This window comes from Trichechus manatus, unplaced genomic scaffold, assembly GCF_000243295.1.
Source record: "Trichechus manatus latirostris isolate Lorelei unplaced genomic scaffold, TriManLat1.0 scaffold00069, whole genome shotgun sequence".
NCBI classification, from domain to species: Eukaryota; Metazoa; Chordata; class Mammalia; order Sirenia; family Trichechidae; genus Trichechus; species Trichechus manatus.
In genome coordinates, this window is record NW_004444005.1 from 2,780,616 (window position 1) to 2,798,730 (window position 18,115).

Sequence of the window (18,115 nt, forward strand, 5' to 3'; positions counted from 1 at the left end):
CCCCCACCCCCTTTAAGTGCTAAATGAAGAAAAAGGAGAAGGCAGCCCATTGTTCTGGTAGTTCTCTCTCAGGGGGGAAAACTTTGTCTTATGGTCATACCGGTTGAAGAAAGACCTCCAACATGAGGGAATTTCCATTTTCATCTTAAGATTTGGGTGGTTATTCTGTCTGTTGAGCTTGGATAGATTTTCTTTTTTTTTTTGCCTAAGATTTAACCTTAAAATATTCTTCTTACAATCTTTTCTCACCAGTGAAGCTGCAAGCCATTGTAGAAATTAAGATGGTTTAAAACCAAAAAAACCAAACCTGTTTCTGTCGAGTTGATTCGGACTCATAGCGACCCTATAGGACAGAGCAGAACTGCCCCACAGGGTTTCCAAGAAGCGTCTGGTGGATTCAAACTGCCAGCCTTTTGTTTAGTAGCCATAGCTCTTAACCACTATGCCACCAGGGTTTCCAAAGATGGTTTAGAAGTGAAAAATAATCATTATGGAGAAATTTCAACTTATTTCAAATGATCTGTGTCCCGTAGCCTCTAAAAACAAAACAAACCTGCTACAATAACCAACTCCCACAGTTAAAAGATCTGCAAGGCTGATGTGGTCTCTGGGAGATGGATCTATAGGACCTTGGAGCATGGAATGGCTTGAACAAGATTAGGTCTGTAGAACAATAATTTGAATTCATTCACGTTTTCCCTTTTTGGTGACTAATAAGAAAAGGCAAAGTTATTTCTAGAATGCTGAGTTCAGCTTTCCATTTGCCCCACTGGAGGGTGAAGGAGCTAAAAGGCTGTTTGTGCTGCCTACTTCTTGCCCAGATGGTCCTCGGTGAGCTAGAAGAGACTCTAGGAAGGAGTTAAGGACAGCCCTGGTTAACAACAAGTTGAGGTGTTCCCCCTTTGCTTTGGGACATTTTAGCTTCCCTAGTGCTCTCTGAATTTGGCTTTGGATTGATTCTTTTAAAAATAACCTTTTTTAGATGAATCTGGAGGACATATTGCTGAGTGAAATAAGTCAATCACAAAAGGACAAATACTGTATGGTCCCACTATTATAAAAAGTTAAGAACAGGTATACGCACAGAAAGCAGTGTTCCTTGATGGTTACCAGGAATGGTAGGAGGAGGGAGGGGGAATTACTTTCTAGATAGTAGACACTTACTATTTTGGTGATGGGAAAGGCAGTACCAAATACAGCATGGGTGAAGCCTGCACAACTTGACCAAGGTAAATGAAGACACTAAGAAGTAAACAAGAAAAAGGGACAGCTTCAGTAAATGCTGTAACATACACAATTTTGCAGCAGCAGTAATAAACAAATATGTGTGTGGTTATATAGGTAGATATGTATGCATATATGTGTACAGGAAGGCATATGCAAGTGAATGCACGTGCATGTATAGGTGTATCTGTAGGCATGTGTATATACAGATTGGTGTGTGCTGCACATATATCCATAGATATATATAATAAAACACATGGGGGCACAGTTACGGAGACTTCCTAGACATATCCAAACAACTTATAGGATTGGTTTACCGGGTTAAAGGCTTAAGACCATAGTCTTGTGGGACAATTTAGTAGTCAGTTGGCATAACATAGTTCATAAAGTTAATGTCCTACACCCTAGTTAGGTGAGTAGCATCTGAGGTCTTAAAAGCTTGCAAGCAGCCATCTGAGATACAACTATTGGTCTCTACTTGTCTGGAGCAAAAGAGAATGAAGGAAACCAAAGACTCGAAGAAAACTAGTCTATAGGATTAACAGCCCACATGAACCACGGCCTCTTCTAACCTGAGACCAGAAGAACTAGATGCTGCCCAGCTACCACTACCAACTGTTCTAATCAGGGACATAATAGAACGTCCCAGATAGAATGGGAGAAAAATGTTGAACAAAATTAAAATTCCTAAAAAAGGCCAGACCTACTGGATCAGTAGAGATTAGAGAAACCCCCAAGACTATCACCCTAAGATACTCTTTGAACTTGGAATTGAAGCTATTTCTGGAGGTGACCTTTCAGCCAAATAGTAGATTAACTTATGAAATAAACATTATCACCCATGAGCAATGTGCTCCCTTAAACAGTCAACTATATGAGACCAAAAGGTCAACATTTACCCAAAAGCAAAGATAAGAAGGCAAGGAAGGGAAGGGAAGCTAGATCAATGGAAACAGAACAAACAGAATGGAAATAATGAAAATACTGACACATTGCAGAAATCATAACCAATGTCACAGAGCAATTTGCATAAAAATTGTTAAATGAGAATCTAATGTGCTGTGTAAACTTTCACCTAAAACACAATAAAATATTTAAACAAATCACCTTTTCTGAAGGGTCTCTTCCCTTTGCAACTCACCCTCACACCATGCTCCCCGTCCCTGCCCCAACAGAAGATGCTAAATTCTAAAAAGCCTCAGGTCCCAGGAAACTCTCACTCTAGGGCATATATTTGGAATTTAGTTTGCAAAATGCATTCACGTCCACTGTAATTTATTACAGGACAACCTTGTGAAGCGTGTGGTATATTAGCATGCAGACTTAACTGTAACTATCTCATTTGAACTTCAAAAAATTCTTATGCAGAAAAGTTAATCTACTTGTGTAAGGCCTTACAGTTAGTATAATTGGTCTTATTTCAAAGTTGAACTTTCTTTGGCAACTCAGCAATCTCTTCATAGAAAGTAGTCTTCTAAAAAAAACCTTTCTCTAAACATAGGGTTGACTAGCTACACTATTTATTTCTGTAGTAAGGAATAGCCTTCTTGAGTCTCAGAGCTATCTTTCTGGATAATTTTCTTCCTTAAAAAAAAAAAAAAAAACTCAAACCCATTGCCATCCAGTCATTTCAGACTCATGGTGACCCCATGTATTACAGAGTAGAACTACTCCATATGGTTTTCTTGGCTATAATCTTTAAGAAAGCAGACCACCAGGCCTTTCTTCCACGGAGCCACTGAATGTGTTCGAACTGCCAACCTTTAGGTTAGAAGTGGAGCACAAACCATTTGCGCCACCCAGGGATCCTTTACTTCCTAAAAGAATATCTTTAAAATTTTAAATTAATACAGGTGTGTAGTTGTTATACTCTCAGTTTTTGTTTATCTGAAATGTCTTTATTTCATCCTCTTTAAGTGTCATGTCATTCTCTTTTCCAGTGCTTTAGTTTCTTTTGTTGCTATTGCTATACCTTCTCTGCTTTTTCCAAGAGCGTTAGGAGTAATATTGTGAAAGGCTGCCCTCTGCCTGTGGGCTCTCCTAGACTGGAGAGGTTGAAGTGCTGCCAAAAGCCTAGGTACAGGAGGGATCTTATCAGCAGAGTTAAGTACTAATTGCCCAGTTTCCTCATTTGCTTTCCTTGACGCCACTCAGAATATTGACAGCTAAATTTGAGTACTCTAACAATTGGCTGTCTGTGCCTAACCAAGATAATGGGAAAGAGTCTCTCTTCAGGGAATGCTAAGGAAGCTATGGATGTTAGAAGCTGAGTTAAACCTGTTGCTGCTTCCTGGCTGGTGACTTCTCCCAAGCTGTTCAAGGCCTTTTAGAGTTTTCTATGTCAAACTATCCTAAGAGGCTAAGATGAAGAGACAAGAAGTTGAGTCACTGAAGTGCCTTCCTGTTAATACACAGTAGGGAGGAGAAGCTGTTCCATAATGCTTTTGTGTTTTCTTTGCAGCATGCATCCTGTCTTGTTCTTGCTGCCCGGCATGCCAGTGTTTCCTCCACGGTAAGGTTTGAAAAAGAGGACTAAGAATCATTGGGGCAGCCTGACCCTAAGATGAGGGATTAGGCTACCACCTGGCCTCTTGTCATTATCCTGGTGTCTTAGGCTGAGTTCACTAGAGAAGCAAAACCAGTAAAACATATATAGAAAGGAAATGGCTCACGTGATTGTAGAGGCTGGAATGTCCCAAGTCTGTGGATCAGGATAGAGGCTTCTGATTCACATAGCTGCAGGAGCTGGTGAACTCAATATTGGCAGGTCGGAGAGCAGGGATCTTGCTCACAGGCTGTGAAGATCAACGAATCCCAAGATCTGCAGATAAGCTGCTAGCTCAAGTCCCAAGAACCAGAGGTCAGACGAACAGGAGGCAGCTGCAGGATCCCAAGCAGGCAAAAGCCAGAATGACCACTTATATTCGGACGCAGGCCACATGCCCAAGGAAACTCCGTTTCAACTGATTAGCTACTCATAGCAGATCCCATCATGGAGGTGATCACATATAAACACTGAGAATCATGGCCCAGCCAAGCTGACACACAATCTTAACTATTATACCTGGCAGTAAAACCAAACAGACTGCCCTGCCCCACCACTACCCATTTACTCAATGTGGAAAGGTCTTAGGTGAGCATCCAAGTATCTCCTGGAGGTATCCATTTTTATTGTTGTTGCTAAACTATTATTATTGCTGTTACTACTATTTTAAGAAATAATTTACTCAGTGGCATAATGAGGTGGGAATATCAAATGTTTTTGCTTAATTCTTTAACCCTTATCTATACAGAGTAGTTGACTAGAATTCTGTGACAGATAAAGTCACATTCTAAGAAGGAAAATTTTAACACTTTCACTTTGCAGATAATCTAATCAGCTTTCTGACCCTCACTTAGTCCTTCTACTTCTCTTTTTAGAATTTGAAAGACATATTGGCTGACCTGATACCTAAGGAGCAGGCCAAAATTAAGACCTTCAGGCAGCAACATGGCAAGACAGTGGTGGGCCAAATCACTGTGGACATGGTAAGGGCTCTGGGGTCGGTCTCAGTTGGGAGAAGTAGTTCTAACATGCCTCAACAAAAATAACATCTTTTTCACAAGCTGTTCAAAAGTGCTCTGTCTCATTCAAGGAAATGTTGAGGTTATGGTGTTCATTAGAGATTAGACTTTTTTCCCTACAAATTTAGCAGCTGAACCTAACCTACTTCACCCAGGGGAGGGATGAGTGAAGTTTCTATTCCTGTTCCCAACCCCTCAGCTTTTGGGGCCAGGACTCTGTCTTTGAGTTGATGCTGTATCCACAATCCAGTTAAACCACAGCAGGCCCTCTAGAACATATTTAAAAACAACAACAACAACAAAAAAGCCCATTGCCATTGAATCAATTCTGTCCCATAGCAATGCTATAGAACATAGTAGAACTGGCCCATAGGGTTTTCTAGGCTGTAATCTTTATGGAAGCAAACTGCCACATCTTTCTCCCGTGGAGTGGCTGATGAGTTCAAACTGCCAGCCTTTCAGTTAGCAGCCAAGTGCATAACCACTGCACCACCAAAGCTCTTCAGAACATAATTTTTCCCTAGCTCTAAGACTCTGAGCTGCTTGGATGGTAGTTCCACAGCAGTGTTTAGCCATTGGTCTCCGTTTCCTTCCCCTGTAATAAATCCCATTCTCTTTACTTCGGACTGAGAGTGGAGGGTAAGCGTAAACAGCAGGGAAAAAAAAAAAAAAACCATAAGAAAAGGAAGCAAACAGTGGCAGAAACATTAAAGAAAAAGCGACTTCTTAATTTAATATTTTCATTGCCAAAGTTCTGTTTTGTAGTCATTTAACTCCTCGGAGATCTTCTTCCTCCAAATGAAGTCTTGCAAGTCAGAATAAATTTCCTCTCTCCTCTCCCAGATCCTGTGAAGCTTTGACAAACTCTAGTCTGAGTAATTTTGACTGTTGGTCACATCCTCTTCTTTTTTTTAGATGTATGGTGGCATGAGAGGCATGAAGGGATTGATATATGAAACATCAGTTCTTGATCCTGATGAGGTAAGACACGTTCATGTCAGTAACTGTAATCATTATGCTTACTACTGCACACAGCATGGATTAGGCCAGTGAGAGGAAGGAGAACAAAGCAAAGCATCTACCTTCATATTTGCAAGGTGGAGAATAGGTATGAATGAAATAACTGAAAGAAAGTTACCATTTTAATATAAAAGTACAAAAATAGAAGTAAATTATATGACGATTTAAGCTTTACAAGTTCTTTCTAACTTGTTGAAAGGTCTGCTTTAAGTAGGGTCAGTTAGTCATGTGACTTCCAGGACAGTAAATTTAGGAAGTTGTAATTCTCACTCTTCTCCCTCAAGGGCATCCGTTTCCGAGGCTATAGTATCCCTGAATGCCAGAAACTGCTCCCCAAGGCTAAGGGTGGGGAAGAACCCCTGCCTGAGGGGTTATTTTGGCTGCTGGTCACTGGACAAATCCCAACGGAGGAACAGGTAAAGCAAAGGGACATCAGCCCTTCCCATTCCCCTTCTTTGCCTTTCTCTAATCTCAGACACTTAATTCTGATCTAGCTATGGGTGGTAGTTATAGAGATATGCAGTGAGGGGAAAGAATCAGAGCACAATCTGCCATGTAAATGGATTGGGTTGAACTCTTGGTTTTCTTTGCTCAGCTATCACTGTCCTTTTCTCTCCGTCCTTTTCCTTGCTAGTATTCTGAGCTGTGTTTCTGTCTCCACAGGTATCTTGGCTCTCAAAAGAGTGGGCAAAGAGGGCAGCTTTGCCTTCCCATGTGGTCACCATGCTGGACAACTTCCCGAACAATCTACATCCCATGTCTCAGCTCAGTGCATCCATTACAGCCCTCAACAGTGAAAGTAACTTTGCCCGAGCATATGCAGAGGGCATCAACCGAACCAAGTACTGGGAGGTAAGAAATTTGGGTGGGGTAGTTAATGTGTGATAGGGATTCAAAGGGCCTAAGTGTGATGGGAGAAAAGGAGAACATAGAATCTTAGGAAAATTACCATGCAGGAAACTCATTTAACAGATTTTTATTGTAGCTTACTTTGTATCAGTTGTGGGGATTACAAAGATGACTAGAGAATGGTTTCTATCACTAAGGTAATCTTGCTATAGTTAGAGGCATGTACACAGGACTGTTGGAGCATTGAAGAGGTTTCAACTTTAACTACAAGGTCTCTGAGGAAGGTTTTGCAGAGCAGTCTCACCTTAGCCCCAGAGGGTCACTCATTCCCCTCTCCCTCTTCTGTAAACAAGGAGAACCTTGATAAATCTTTCAAGTTGGGTGAATAGCAACTAAGGCAACTCTAGAATCTAGAATCTAGAGTAACTAATACCAGTCAGCCATAGTTTTGTGCTAGCCCATACAAGATACCTGTCGTGTGGGAATTTGGTTAGTATCCTGGGAGTAGAATCTAGAAACAAATGAGTTTTATTTTCTGACAATGAAATATGACCGTAATAATTTGAACTCTGTGGTGTGGGTATGGGAAGGCTATTCTGCCTTTTCCAGAAACATAATACATAATTCTTTCTATCTTCTTTCCATTGCCCCGCATATCACAAACACTGCATAAAGTACAAGTTATCTGGCTATGTAAGATACCTCATTTGCTTTTATTTCTTATTCGGGGACAGGTACTACAAGAACAGAAAAATTCCCTTTTGCAAAATTGTTATGGGGTGCCATTGAGTCGATTCTGACTCATAGCAACCTCATGTGACAGAGTAAAACTGCCCTATAGGGTTTTCTAGACTGTAATCTTTAAGGAAGCACATCACCAGGTCTTTCTCCCACAAAGCCTCCGGGTGAATTCGAACCGCCAACCTTTGATTAGCAGCTGAGTACTTAAGCATTGCACAACCAGGGCTCCATTTTGCACACTAAATGATTTTTGACCAGGAAATGCCAAACACCAAAAAGGCCCCAAAGAGTTCACTGTGGTGCAATGCACAGAATAAGATGACACACTAGTTTGATGAAACCCCCTTGGGTCTTGGCAACTCCTGCTTGACTTGGTTGGTCAGTATTTATTCAGTGCCAACTGTGTATAGAGAATTGTGTTTGCTTTTGGGGGAGAGAGGAGGGAGGAGTTGAAATGGATGTTAATCTGGTTGGAATTGGGGAAGAAGGTACAGGTGTCTTAGTTACCTAGTGCTGCTATAACAGAAATACCACAAGTGGATGGCTTTAACAAACAGAAATTTATTCTCTCACAGTCTAGTAGGCTAAAAGTCCAAATTCAGGGCTCCAGCTCCAGGGGAAGGTTTTCTGTCTCTGTCAGCTCTAGAGGAAGGTACTTGTCATCGATCTTCCCCTGGTCTATGGACCTCGCAGTGCAGAGACCTCAGGTCTGAAGGATGCACTCTGCTCCTGGCACTACTTTCTTGGTGTTATGAGGTCCCTGTGTCTCTCCGCTTGCTTCTCTCTTTTATATCTCAAAAGAGATTGACTTAAGACACAACCTAATCTTATAGAGTCCTGCCTCATTAACATTATAGAGGTAGGATTTACAACGTATAGGAAAATCACATCAGATGACAAAATGGTGGACAGTCACACAATACTGAGAATCACGGCCTAGCCGAGTTGACACACATTTTTGGAGGACGAAGTTCAATCCGTGACGATAGGAATGGCCCAAAATATACACATTCACAACCACCTAAAGCATTTATAAAGCCCCACATCAGCAGGTGCAGAAGGTCCTGTGATCTGCATATAGTGCTTTTAATTTTCTTTGTAAAATGCTATTCAAATAATTGTTCTCTCTATGGGTCACTGCAATCTGCTAGCATCAGAGCTCATCTACATTCAGGAGGGGGGATAAGAATCAAGATAACATAAAGCTGATTCCTATGAGGTGTAGGTCAGACATACCTCCACTTTTCAACTTTTTCACCATTTCTGACACCAGGCATCCCCCCTCTCCCTCGCATAGCACTGTCTACCTCTCTGCTGGGTTTGATAATTCATTGCAGTGGCCACCCAGAACTCACAGACCATACTCACGGTTATGTGGTTTATTAGGGAAGTAACAGGCTACAACTTGGGATAAGGATCAACTTGGAAGTAACAGGCTACAACTCAGGAGACAGGATAAAATTCTTCAGTCAGGACAGCTTCCAGCCATGCCTCCCACTGGGCCTTCTTTCTCAGCTGTGCCCACCATTTGGCCTTCTCTTGGCCATGCAATGCTTGGGCAAGTGTTACAACTCTTTAGCTCTGCTGACAAGTGCCCAGAGGCACTCCACTCCACCAGCAAGCCTCCTTCCTGAAGGCGCTCAGCTCTCATGCTCCATAGGTCGGCAAGCCATTGCAGCCGCCTTGCGCTGGTCTCCTGGTTCCTGCTGCTCGTGCTGTTGCACCATCTCGTGCCATCTTCAGTGTTACAGCTCACTGTATCCTGTGTCTAGGAGTTTCTCAGGACCCCAAGTCCAAAGGACGCACTCTACTCCAGGCTCTTCTTGATGGTAGTGAAGTCCCCCTAAATCTCTGTGCAGTTAGCCGTGTGTAAGCCTACTGCTTGTCAATTTCAAGTCATGGCCCTCCCACCATACCAGGAACTGACCAATCCCCTTTGTAGACCACAGTCACTTAATTTGCTTAGTAATCAAATTCACACATGGTTACTTAATCCCATTGGGTGGTTTCACACACCCTATTTGCATAGTAAACTGACCAATCCCTGCAAGATGCATAAAATAGAACAATCACAGGCCAGACTGTGGCCCAGCCAATTATTTTTGGCAGAATTATAAACCCAAGGCCAGAAAGCCATATATACAAGAAACGCATTGCACCACAGTCACTGTAATAGAAAAGGTTAAATCAAGATCACCATTTCTACCCCGAAGCTTGTCTTTTAAAAAGTGATCACTCAGAAGTGCCTGTTTACTTCTTGTAATGCTGTCGTCGTGACTGTCTCAAAGAGGAAAAGAAACAGCTTCTTCATATTTTATGATAGATGTCTATAAGATATTTATCTGGAGTCCTGGTCGCGTAGTGGTTAAGAGCTCAGCTTCTAACCAAAAGGTTTGCAGTTCGAATCTACCAGCCACTCCTTGGAAAACCTATGGGACAGTTCTACTCTGCCCTATAGGGTCGCTATGAGTCAGAATTGACTTGACGGCAGTGAGCTTGGTTTGGTTTTCTATTTCCAAGGCATCTAATGCTGCATTGCTTAATACTATCCTTTACTGAATCCCTAAAATGAATCTTGTACTTCTCTGCTTGCTGTTGTATTACCTCCATTTCAGTGTGCAGCCATTGCTTGACTATCCTAGCATCATCTCTTTGTGAGAGGTGATCCAGGGATGGCTGACTTCAGGTAGACAGGTTGTATTTCAGGAGTTTGCTGATCTTCTGGAGGGTATTTGTAAGCAGTACTTACACATTTGTCAACCTTGGGTTGTGTGTCTACTAAGTTTACACTGACAAAGAGCACCAGTAACTGTTCTAGTTACAGTGGAGCTTGATGTGCTTTGGCTGCCACATCTCTCTCTCTCTGTCTCTCTCAAAGGTCAGTTAAGCTATTTCACTTTAGTTCTCTGTCTTGGTTAATTCAACCACGGACTGTCTAAGTAGAATTACATGATAGCATTCAGCTGGTTATTTCGGATTAAAAATTTATGGTAAGGCATTTACATGTTGTCTAAGTCTTTCCTAGAATCATCAGCTCATACTGTTTTTCACATGTACCACAAGAGGATGATCTGCTCACAGCACTTCCTCCATAAGTTTCCATAACATTAGAAGACTAGTATAATCTCTTCAATTGAAAGAGTTTAACCAGCTTTTAGGTCTCTTTCTACTTGACTGTAACTTCATTCATGACAGGATGATTGCTGTGCTGCAACTAGCTGTTTAATTGTGAAGCAGCCTTAAGATGGGGAATTTAGTAATATTTGCTAAGTAGCTGATAGATGAAGTTTGGTAGGGCTTATGAATGGTATATGTAGGTTTTGAAGCTGTTTATAATAAAATCATCATCATCCCTAACAGCTGCTAACAACTTTTGAAAACATGGCAAGTATCGTGCTTAAAGGCTTTATATTCATTATCTGATTTAATCCTCAGAACAACCCTGTGAGGTAGGTGTTATTTATTATTCCCATTTTACTGAATAGGAAAACTGAGGATTAGAGGAGTAGCTTGCCCAAGGTCACACAGCTAGTAAGTAGTAGAGACCAGATTCAAACTTGGGTTTACTTGATTCCAGGGTCTCTTCACCATTAATATTGACTCTCTTCTTTTTCTGTGTCTTCTTAATAGTAATTGATAGCTAAATGGAATAATCTTGGCTAGATTTTTCCTAAATAGAAATGGTGGCTCATGATGATGATTATAGACAGTTCTGTTACTTTTATTCAGGATAGTTATGATGTTGTCACGCTTTAACATCTTTCTTCCAACGCTTTATAGATGAAGAATAAGTTGGTACAAGTATGTAAATAGCAGCTTGGTCTAAGTTTATTAAAGAAATAAGCAGGAATTCTCTGTCAGGTTCTTTTCTTTTTTAAAAAAAACTCATCTTCAGTGGTGGAAGTTGAAATAATTATCTTTTTGTAGTTTCTTTATGATATGGCCATTTACCTTCCAAATAATTTTGAAAATGAGTATATACTCCACAGATACCAGTTTGCCTAGCCCAGGATCCTGTTCTTGACATTCTGTAAATGATCCCAGGTTCCTTAAAACTGCTTATCTTGGTGCAGACTTCTGAAAGTAACCTACTTCCTTAGGAAATGTAGACCTGTAAGGAAGTATAGTTAATAGTATAATTATTATGTAAGTAATCTCCTGAGAACTTGCAAGTGTAAGCTAAGTATTTCTTGCTTCAAGTACCTTTTTAATTTTGGCATTATTCTCATTGAATCCTGGTGGCATTGAAAAAATTCAGAGAGTACTTGAGTAATAAATGACTTCATAGAAATTAACTCTTTAGGCTAGTTATTACAGATGTTGCTCTTTGTTCCAGCAGACCTACTGAAACGTCATGACTTCTCGCAGGAGCACTTAGCCAGTTAGCTTGATGGAATAGCACTATGCAATATCAGTCGGCATGTATTTATTCTATGCTGTGTACCTGAAACTGAATGAAAGCAAATTTTCTGAAGAATATTGAATAACAATAATTTTCCCTTCCCTAAAGGAACTTAAAATCCTTTTGAGAAGATAAAACTGAGACATAAAAGTTGAAGCAAGCTATTAACATCACAAAAAGAGAGACAGCCAGACATTATATGTCTCCTGAAAAATGAACACAACACTGCATACCTAAATGAAGTAGTCTTAATTGAACCTCAAGCCTCTAGATCTAACTATCAGTGGACAAGAGGAACATGTTAAATGACATCACAGCTATATAACCAGCAAAACTTAAACTGTAGGAAACTCTACAGAACAAGTTATCCAGATTTCCACAAAATCATTGCAAAGATAAAAAAGGGGAGAACTTAAACTGATTAAAAGAGACTTCAAAGACATATAAGACAATTGCAATACGTGGAATTTGTTTCAGTCCTGATTCAAACAAATGAACCAGTGAGGGGCTTCAGCTTTAATCAGGCAAATTTTAATATTGACTAGATATTTAATGATATTGAGAATTTGTTAAAATTTTCTTAGATGGCAAGAAAAGGTTTAAACACAGAAGACAACATTCTTTGATGGTTACGAGGGTGGAGTGGGCGGGAGAGTGGTATTCACTAACTAGATAGTAGACAAGAATTACCTTAGGTGAAGAGAAGGACAACAACAATACGGGGGAAGTCAGCACAACTGAACTAAACCAAAAGCTAAGAAGTTTCCTGAATACAACCAAACACTTCAAGGGACAGAGTAGCAGAGGCGACTGACCATGGTTTCAGGGGACATCTAGGTCAATTGGCATAACAAAGTTTATTAAGAAACACTTCGATGAGTGGTGTCTGGGGTCTTAAAAGCTAGCGAGTGGCCATCTGAGATGCGTCAATTTGTCCCAACCCACCAGGAGGAAAGGAGAATGAAGAACAGCAAAGACACAAGGAAAATATTTGTCCAAGAGACAGAAAGGGCCACATAAACCAGAGACCTCATTAGCCTGAGACCAGAAGAACTAGATGGTGCCTGGCTACCACCAATGACCGCCCTGACAGGGAACATAACAGTGAGTCCCTGACAGAGCAGGAGAGAAGTGGAGTGAGTGCAGAACTCAAATTCTAGTAAAAAAGACCAGACTTAATGGTCTAAGACTGGAGGGACCCCAGAAGACATGGCCCCTGGACTCTAAGCCCAAAATGGAAACCATTCCTGAAGCCAACTCTTCAGACAAAGATGAGACTGAACTATAAGACATAAAATAATACTCGTGAGGAGTGTGCTTCTTAGCTCAGGTAGATACATGAGACTAAATGGGCAGCTCCTGTCTGGAGGCGAGATGAGAAGGCTGAAAGGGACAGGAGCTGGTTGAATGGACACGGGAAATGCAGGGGGGAAAGGGGTCGTGTGCTATCACATTGTAGGGAAAGCAACTAGGGTCACATAACAATGTATGTATAAATTTTTGTGTGAGAAACTGACTTGAACTGTAAACTCACTTAAAGCACAATAAAAAAATTTTTAAATTTTCATAGTTGGGATAATGGTTTCGTGATGTCATTTATGAAAAATCTTTACCTTCTAGACATACATCCTTAAATACTGACATGTTGAAATATATGATGTCTAGGATTTGCTTAAAATAAATCGGGAAGTGAGGGGGAAAGTGAGTAAAGGTATACATGAAACAAGAGTGACTATAAGTTAATTTTTTAAGCTAGGTGATGCTTATTAACTAAGTGGGTGACCTTGTATAAATTACTTAATCTGGCCAAGCCCTAATTTCCTCATCTGTAAAATGAAGGATAGGGATATACAAGATTATTGTAAGAAAAAAAATAATGCAAATAATATATCTAGCACAGAACCTGATACACAGTTAGTGCTTTGTTGTAACAAAAAGAATGCCACGGTTTTCCTTTGGTATATATGGTGAATTTTCTTAGGAAGATAGAACACAGAATAAATTATTAAAACCTAGTATCTTAGCACATTGAGTACAAAGGACTTATTTGTCCTGTCACGATGTAGTGGGAAATATGGTTAAATGTTATCAGCGTTCAAAACCTGAATTTAGCATTTAACTGAATGTGCTGGGCCTTAGTTCCCTAATCTGTAAAACAGAGGTCATTATATACTTTGTAGGGTGGTAAGAATTGGGTCAGTGTTTTAATATATATGAGACAGTATGCGCAAATTAATTAGTGCTGTACCTGTGTCATATTTATTTGGTTAAATGGTTATTATTGTTATTCTCTACTTTGAAAACATACTCTGTCTATACCACTCAGCATATAACCATCAACCCAAATGGTCCAGTTCATGAGGGCAAGCATCCCTTGCCCAAGTTCTTCATTGCTAATTATTGTTTTTTTCTCCAATTTCCTTTTCTCCCATTAGTTGATTTACGAGGACTGTATGGATCTGATTGCAAAGCTACCTTGTGTTGCAGCAAAGATCTACCGGAACCTCTACCGGGAGGGCAGCAGTATTGGGGCCATTGACACTAAGCTGGACTGGTCGCACAATTTCACCAACATGTTAGGCTATACTGATGCTCAGTTCACTGAGCTCATGCGCTTATACCTCACCATCCACAGGTGAGGGAGACCCAGTAACCATAGCCATCAGGTGCCTGGTTTGGTGGGAAACTTTAAGGAAAGCTCCTTAACATTCCCATCTTCTGGGAACAAGTGTTAGGCAACAAGGAGATGGAAACATGGCATAAGGGGTGATAACAAGGAAAGAAAGGAGTTTAGTAAGGAAGGTCAAGAGGTCTAGGGAAATTACCGTAACCATGCAAAGAACAAGATGGTACCTCTAGCTGGGAAAAGGTACTAGCTGCTCACATTAGGTGGTCCAACAGCTTTCCAGGAGCTCCCTCTTCTGGCCACTGCTGTTAAAGCTACGGTGGGAGTTGGGGAGCTTGGCATACAGGCATTATCAGCCAATAACCTCTCCAGCTCTGTGGATTAGTGAACAAAAGCTGGTAATAGGATTGGTCCATCTCTTAAAATAGCTTGTGTATATCTGGTTGGCTATAGGTGCCTGTCAGCCCAGAACCAGGCTAGTATGTGACAAGAGAACAGAAAGGTCTGTGTTTCTATAATCTGCCCTTTCTTTCTCTTCCTTCCCTTGGCCTTGACTCTTCCTTTCTTATTTCCCCACAGTGACCATGAGGGTGGCAATGTAAGTGCCCATACCAGCCATTTGGTGGGCAGTGCCCTTTCCGACCCCTACCTGTCCTTTGCAGCTGCCATGAACGGGCTGGCAGGGCCCCTACATGGCCTGGCAAATCAGGTAAGACTATTCCTTTTCCTGCTTTAAGTTTTACTTATTCCCATGCTTTATTTTTGATCTTGGCATTCTGTCCTGGCATATGTATTGACGTTCCCTTATTCTCCAAACCTTTTCCATAGGAGGTGCTTGTTTGGCTGACACAACTACAGAAGGAAGTTGGCAAAGATGTGTCAGATGAGAAGTTACGAGACTACATCTGGAACACACTCAACTCAGGACGGGTAAGCAGAGATGCGTAGCAACTAGGAAAGAACCCAGGTTCTGCAGTTTGGAAGAATTAGGAGAAAAGAATGACAGGTCCTTATGCTGTAGAAGGAGATTTTTTTTTTTTTTCCATCTGTCCATTCTGAAGAATTTAGGAAAGATAGTAGGACAAGAATTTCTACCTAATTAGGTAAGAAGGAGGACAGTAAGTTTATGTTAATGCGGGAGGGGGGGAGGAACAATTCAGAAAAGGAGGGTGAGAATGGTTGTACCACTTGAAGAATGTAATCAATGTCACTGAATTGTACATGTAGAAATTGTTGAATACCAGCTGGCTTTTTTCCCTCACCCTTTGCAGGTTGTCCCAGGCTATGGCCATGCAGTACTAAGGAAGACTGATCCACGATATACCTGTCAGCGAGAGTTTGCTCTGAAACACCTGCCTAATGATCCCATGTTTAAGCTAGTTGCTCAGCTGTATAAGATTGTGCCCAATATCCTCTTAGAGCAGGGCAAGGCCAAGAATCCCTGGCCCAACGTAGATGCTCACAGTGGGGTGCTGCTCCAGGTGAGTCCTCCCTTTCCTGCTTCCCTTCCAATTTGTACCAAATCCTACTATTCTCTGCCATGCACACAATCAACTCCGTAGTCAGAGCATGGACTCTTATACCTCCTTCCTTACCCTTTTGATAAAGTGGCCTGTGGGGAGGTGTTCTCTTTTAAGAATCCCAATTGTTATACTTCGCCCATTGTCATTGCTATTTAAGGCTGACTAGGCTAAATCTCTGGAGAAAAGGGGAAAATGGAATCACCCTGGACTTTTACATGCCTACCGCTGGGCCTTTAACAAAGCCTTTTTTTCTTCTACCTTACAGTTCTATGGCATGACGGAGATGAATTACTACACAGTCCTGTTTGGGGTGTCACGGGCACTGGGAGTCCTGGCACAGCTCATCTGGAGCCGAGCCCTAGGCTTCCCTCTAGAGAGGCCCAAGTCCATGAGCACGGATGGTCTGATCAAGTCTGTAGACTCTAAGTCAGGGTAAAACTAGAGCCTGAGGGGAAACTGATTATCAGAAAGTTAGGAAACTTTAAAAAAAAAAAGTATACTTTTATTTGAGGGGGCCTTTAAAGATTTAAGATTAAATTTTATCTGAGGCACTGATAAGAAGTTTGAAGTTAAAATATAAATTAAGACTTTAAAAGATGAAAAGCGACCCCTTCTCCCTAACCAGATCCTTTTCCCTGCCCAGTATGACTTGCCCATCAACTACAGGATGACCAGGACTAATGCATGTGATATGGTCCAGGTTTGGCTTCCTGCCATCTCTAGAGTGGGAATCTGGCCCCTCTTTCCTGGCTCAGAGCTGGTTACAGAGACTCTGCAATCACTTTGGAGCTTTTGGTTTGACTCTGCCCAGCCCTCAGTATGCCGGCAAACCAGGACTCTGCCCTCTTCTGTTTCCGTAGGAATCATGTTGGATTGTCAGCTGTACTAAGCCCATCGCCCTCTCCCATGCACACAAACACCGCCAGCAAGATTTATTGGTTAGCTGGATATACTTTGGCAGTTTTTTTATGCTACCAGGTGAGCATAGAGGCCACCAGCATTTGTTGTGATTGGCATCCAGTGTTCCATTTTATTTCCCTTTTTTAAACGGTCCCATTAAAGTTAAGGTCTGGGGGTGTTCTGTTTCCCACTACTTTATTATTCACCTCCTTTCAGACTCTCTATACCTGGGGTGCCTCAGGCAAAAGATGCTCTGGACCTTCCCCTCTCGCTCCGTACTAGAAACCCCTTTCACAGCAGGTTGTACACTGTCTGACGTGTGGTCTTTCCCAGTCATTTGACTTTATCAGTGCTTACTGTGAACTCAGCTTTTTACTTCCACGGAACACAAGCCACTACCTTCTGACCTTTTTTTTTTTCTTTTAATGTGCTGTGGGGCATAGAACAGGGACTTGGGAATGACCAGCATGATATCTTCATGATCTAACCCCAGGGGTACCATAACCTCTTTAAGCAGGGAAATTATTCAAGATTAGACATGGTCTCCTTTGAATATCAGGTCTTGGGTCTGAGGGAATTAAAGATAGTAAGCCTTCCTCCTCATCCCCTGCCCCAAGAAAATACCCTTTTATTTATCAAGGTCCTTTTCTTGACTCTTCGCAAGAGCTCAAAGTACAGTGTTTGTTTTAGAAGCCCCATTTACACAGGTTTTCAGTGACTCAGAATGCTCTACCGCCTTTTCTTTGAGAAAAGACTGAAATACACTCCTGCTGTGCCCCCTTCCTCTGAACTCCTGCCTGTGTTTGTGTGGATCCCCAAGTTCCAGAAACACACTGTTGAGATGGATACACTGTCTGTAAACGTCTGGGTAACTGTCAAGTCCTGTTGCAGACTTCAGGTGGTTCTGTATAAAATGCAAAATAAATGTTTTTGTTAACAATTCTTGAGCCTGCTATTAAATAAGACCTGGAAGAATCTCTATTATGAGGTAAGGAATCTGGCTAGTAAGAACCTGGACTTAATGGGTTTTAAATTATCCTGTGTATCCCTTTATCTTTAGGCAGGTTTGGCATTCATCCTAATCAGAGAGGCCAGGCTCCCAGGAAGATTTCCAAAGATTTCAGTTTTTCCTCAAAGTTAGGAAACCTTGACCTTTAGTCCCCATCCTTCCTAATTTTGTCATAAGGCAGAACACTCAAGGTCTGTTGCTGAGACTTCACAACTGCTTATCTCATGAATCCAAGGAAACTGGTCCAGCCCACCAGG

The 18,115-nt window shown here is 41.4% G+C and overlaps 1 protein-coding gene across 1 annotated transcript in view; it reads left to right on the forward strand.

Moving 5' to 3' along the window:
* Positions 1-17,790, forward strand: part of CS (citrate synthase) — a 32,410-nt gene extending 14,620 nt beyond the window's left edge. Inside the window, exons 2-11 of the mRNA XM_004379924.1 lie at positions 3,686-3,736; positions 4,645-4,752; positions 5,704-5,769; positions 6,093-6,224; positions 6,472-6,660; positions 14,236-14,435; positions 15,006-15,135; positions 15,255-15,356; positions 15,698-15,907; positions 16,215-17,790. Coding sequence (XP_004379981.1) covers positions 3,686-3,736; positions 4,645-4,752; positions 5,704-5,769; positions 6,093-6,224; positions 6,472-6,660; positions 14,236-14,435; positions 15,006-15,135; positions 15,255-15,356; positions 15,698-15,907; positions 16,215-16,385 — 1,359 coding nt within the window. The 3' untranslated portion in view covers positions 16,386-17,790. The remainder of the gene's footprint in view (positions 1-3,685; positions 3,737-4,644; positions 4,753-5,703; positions 5,770-6,092; positions 6,225-6,471; positions 6,661-14,235; positions 14,436-15,005; positions 15,136-15,254; positions 15,357-15,697; positions 15,908-16,214) is intronic.
* Positions 17,791-18,115: the final 325 nt, after the last annotated feature.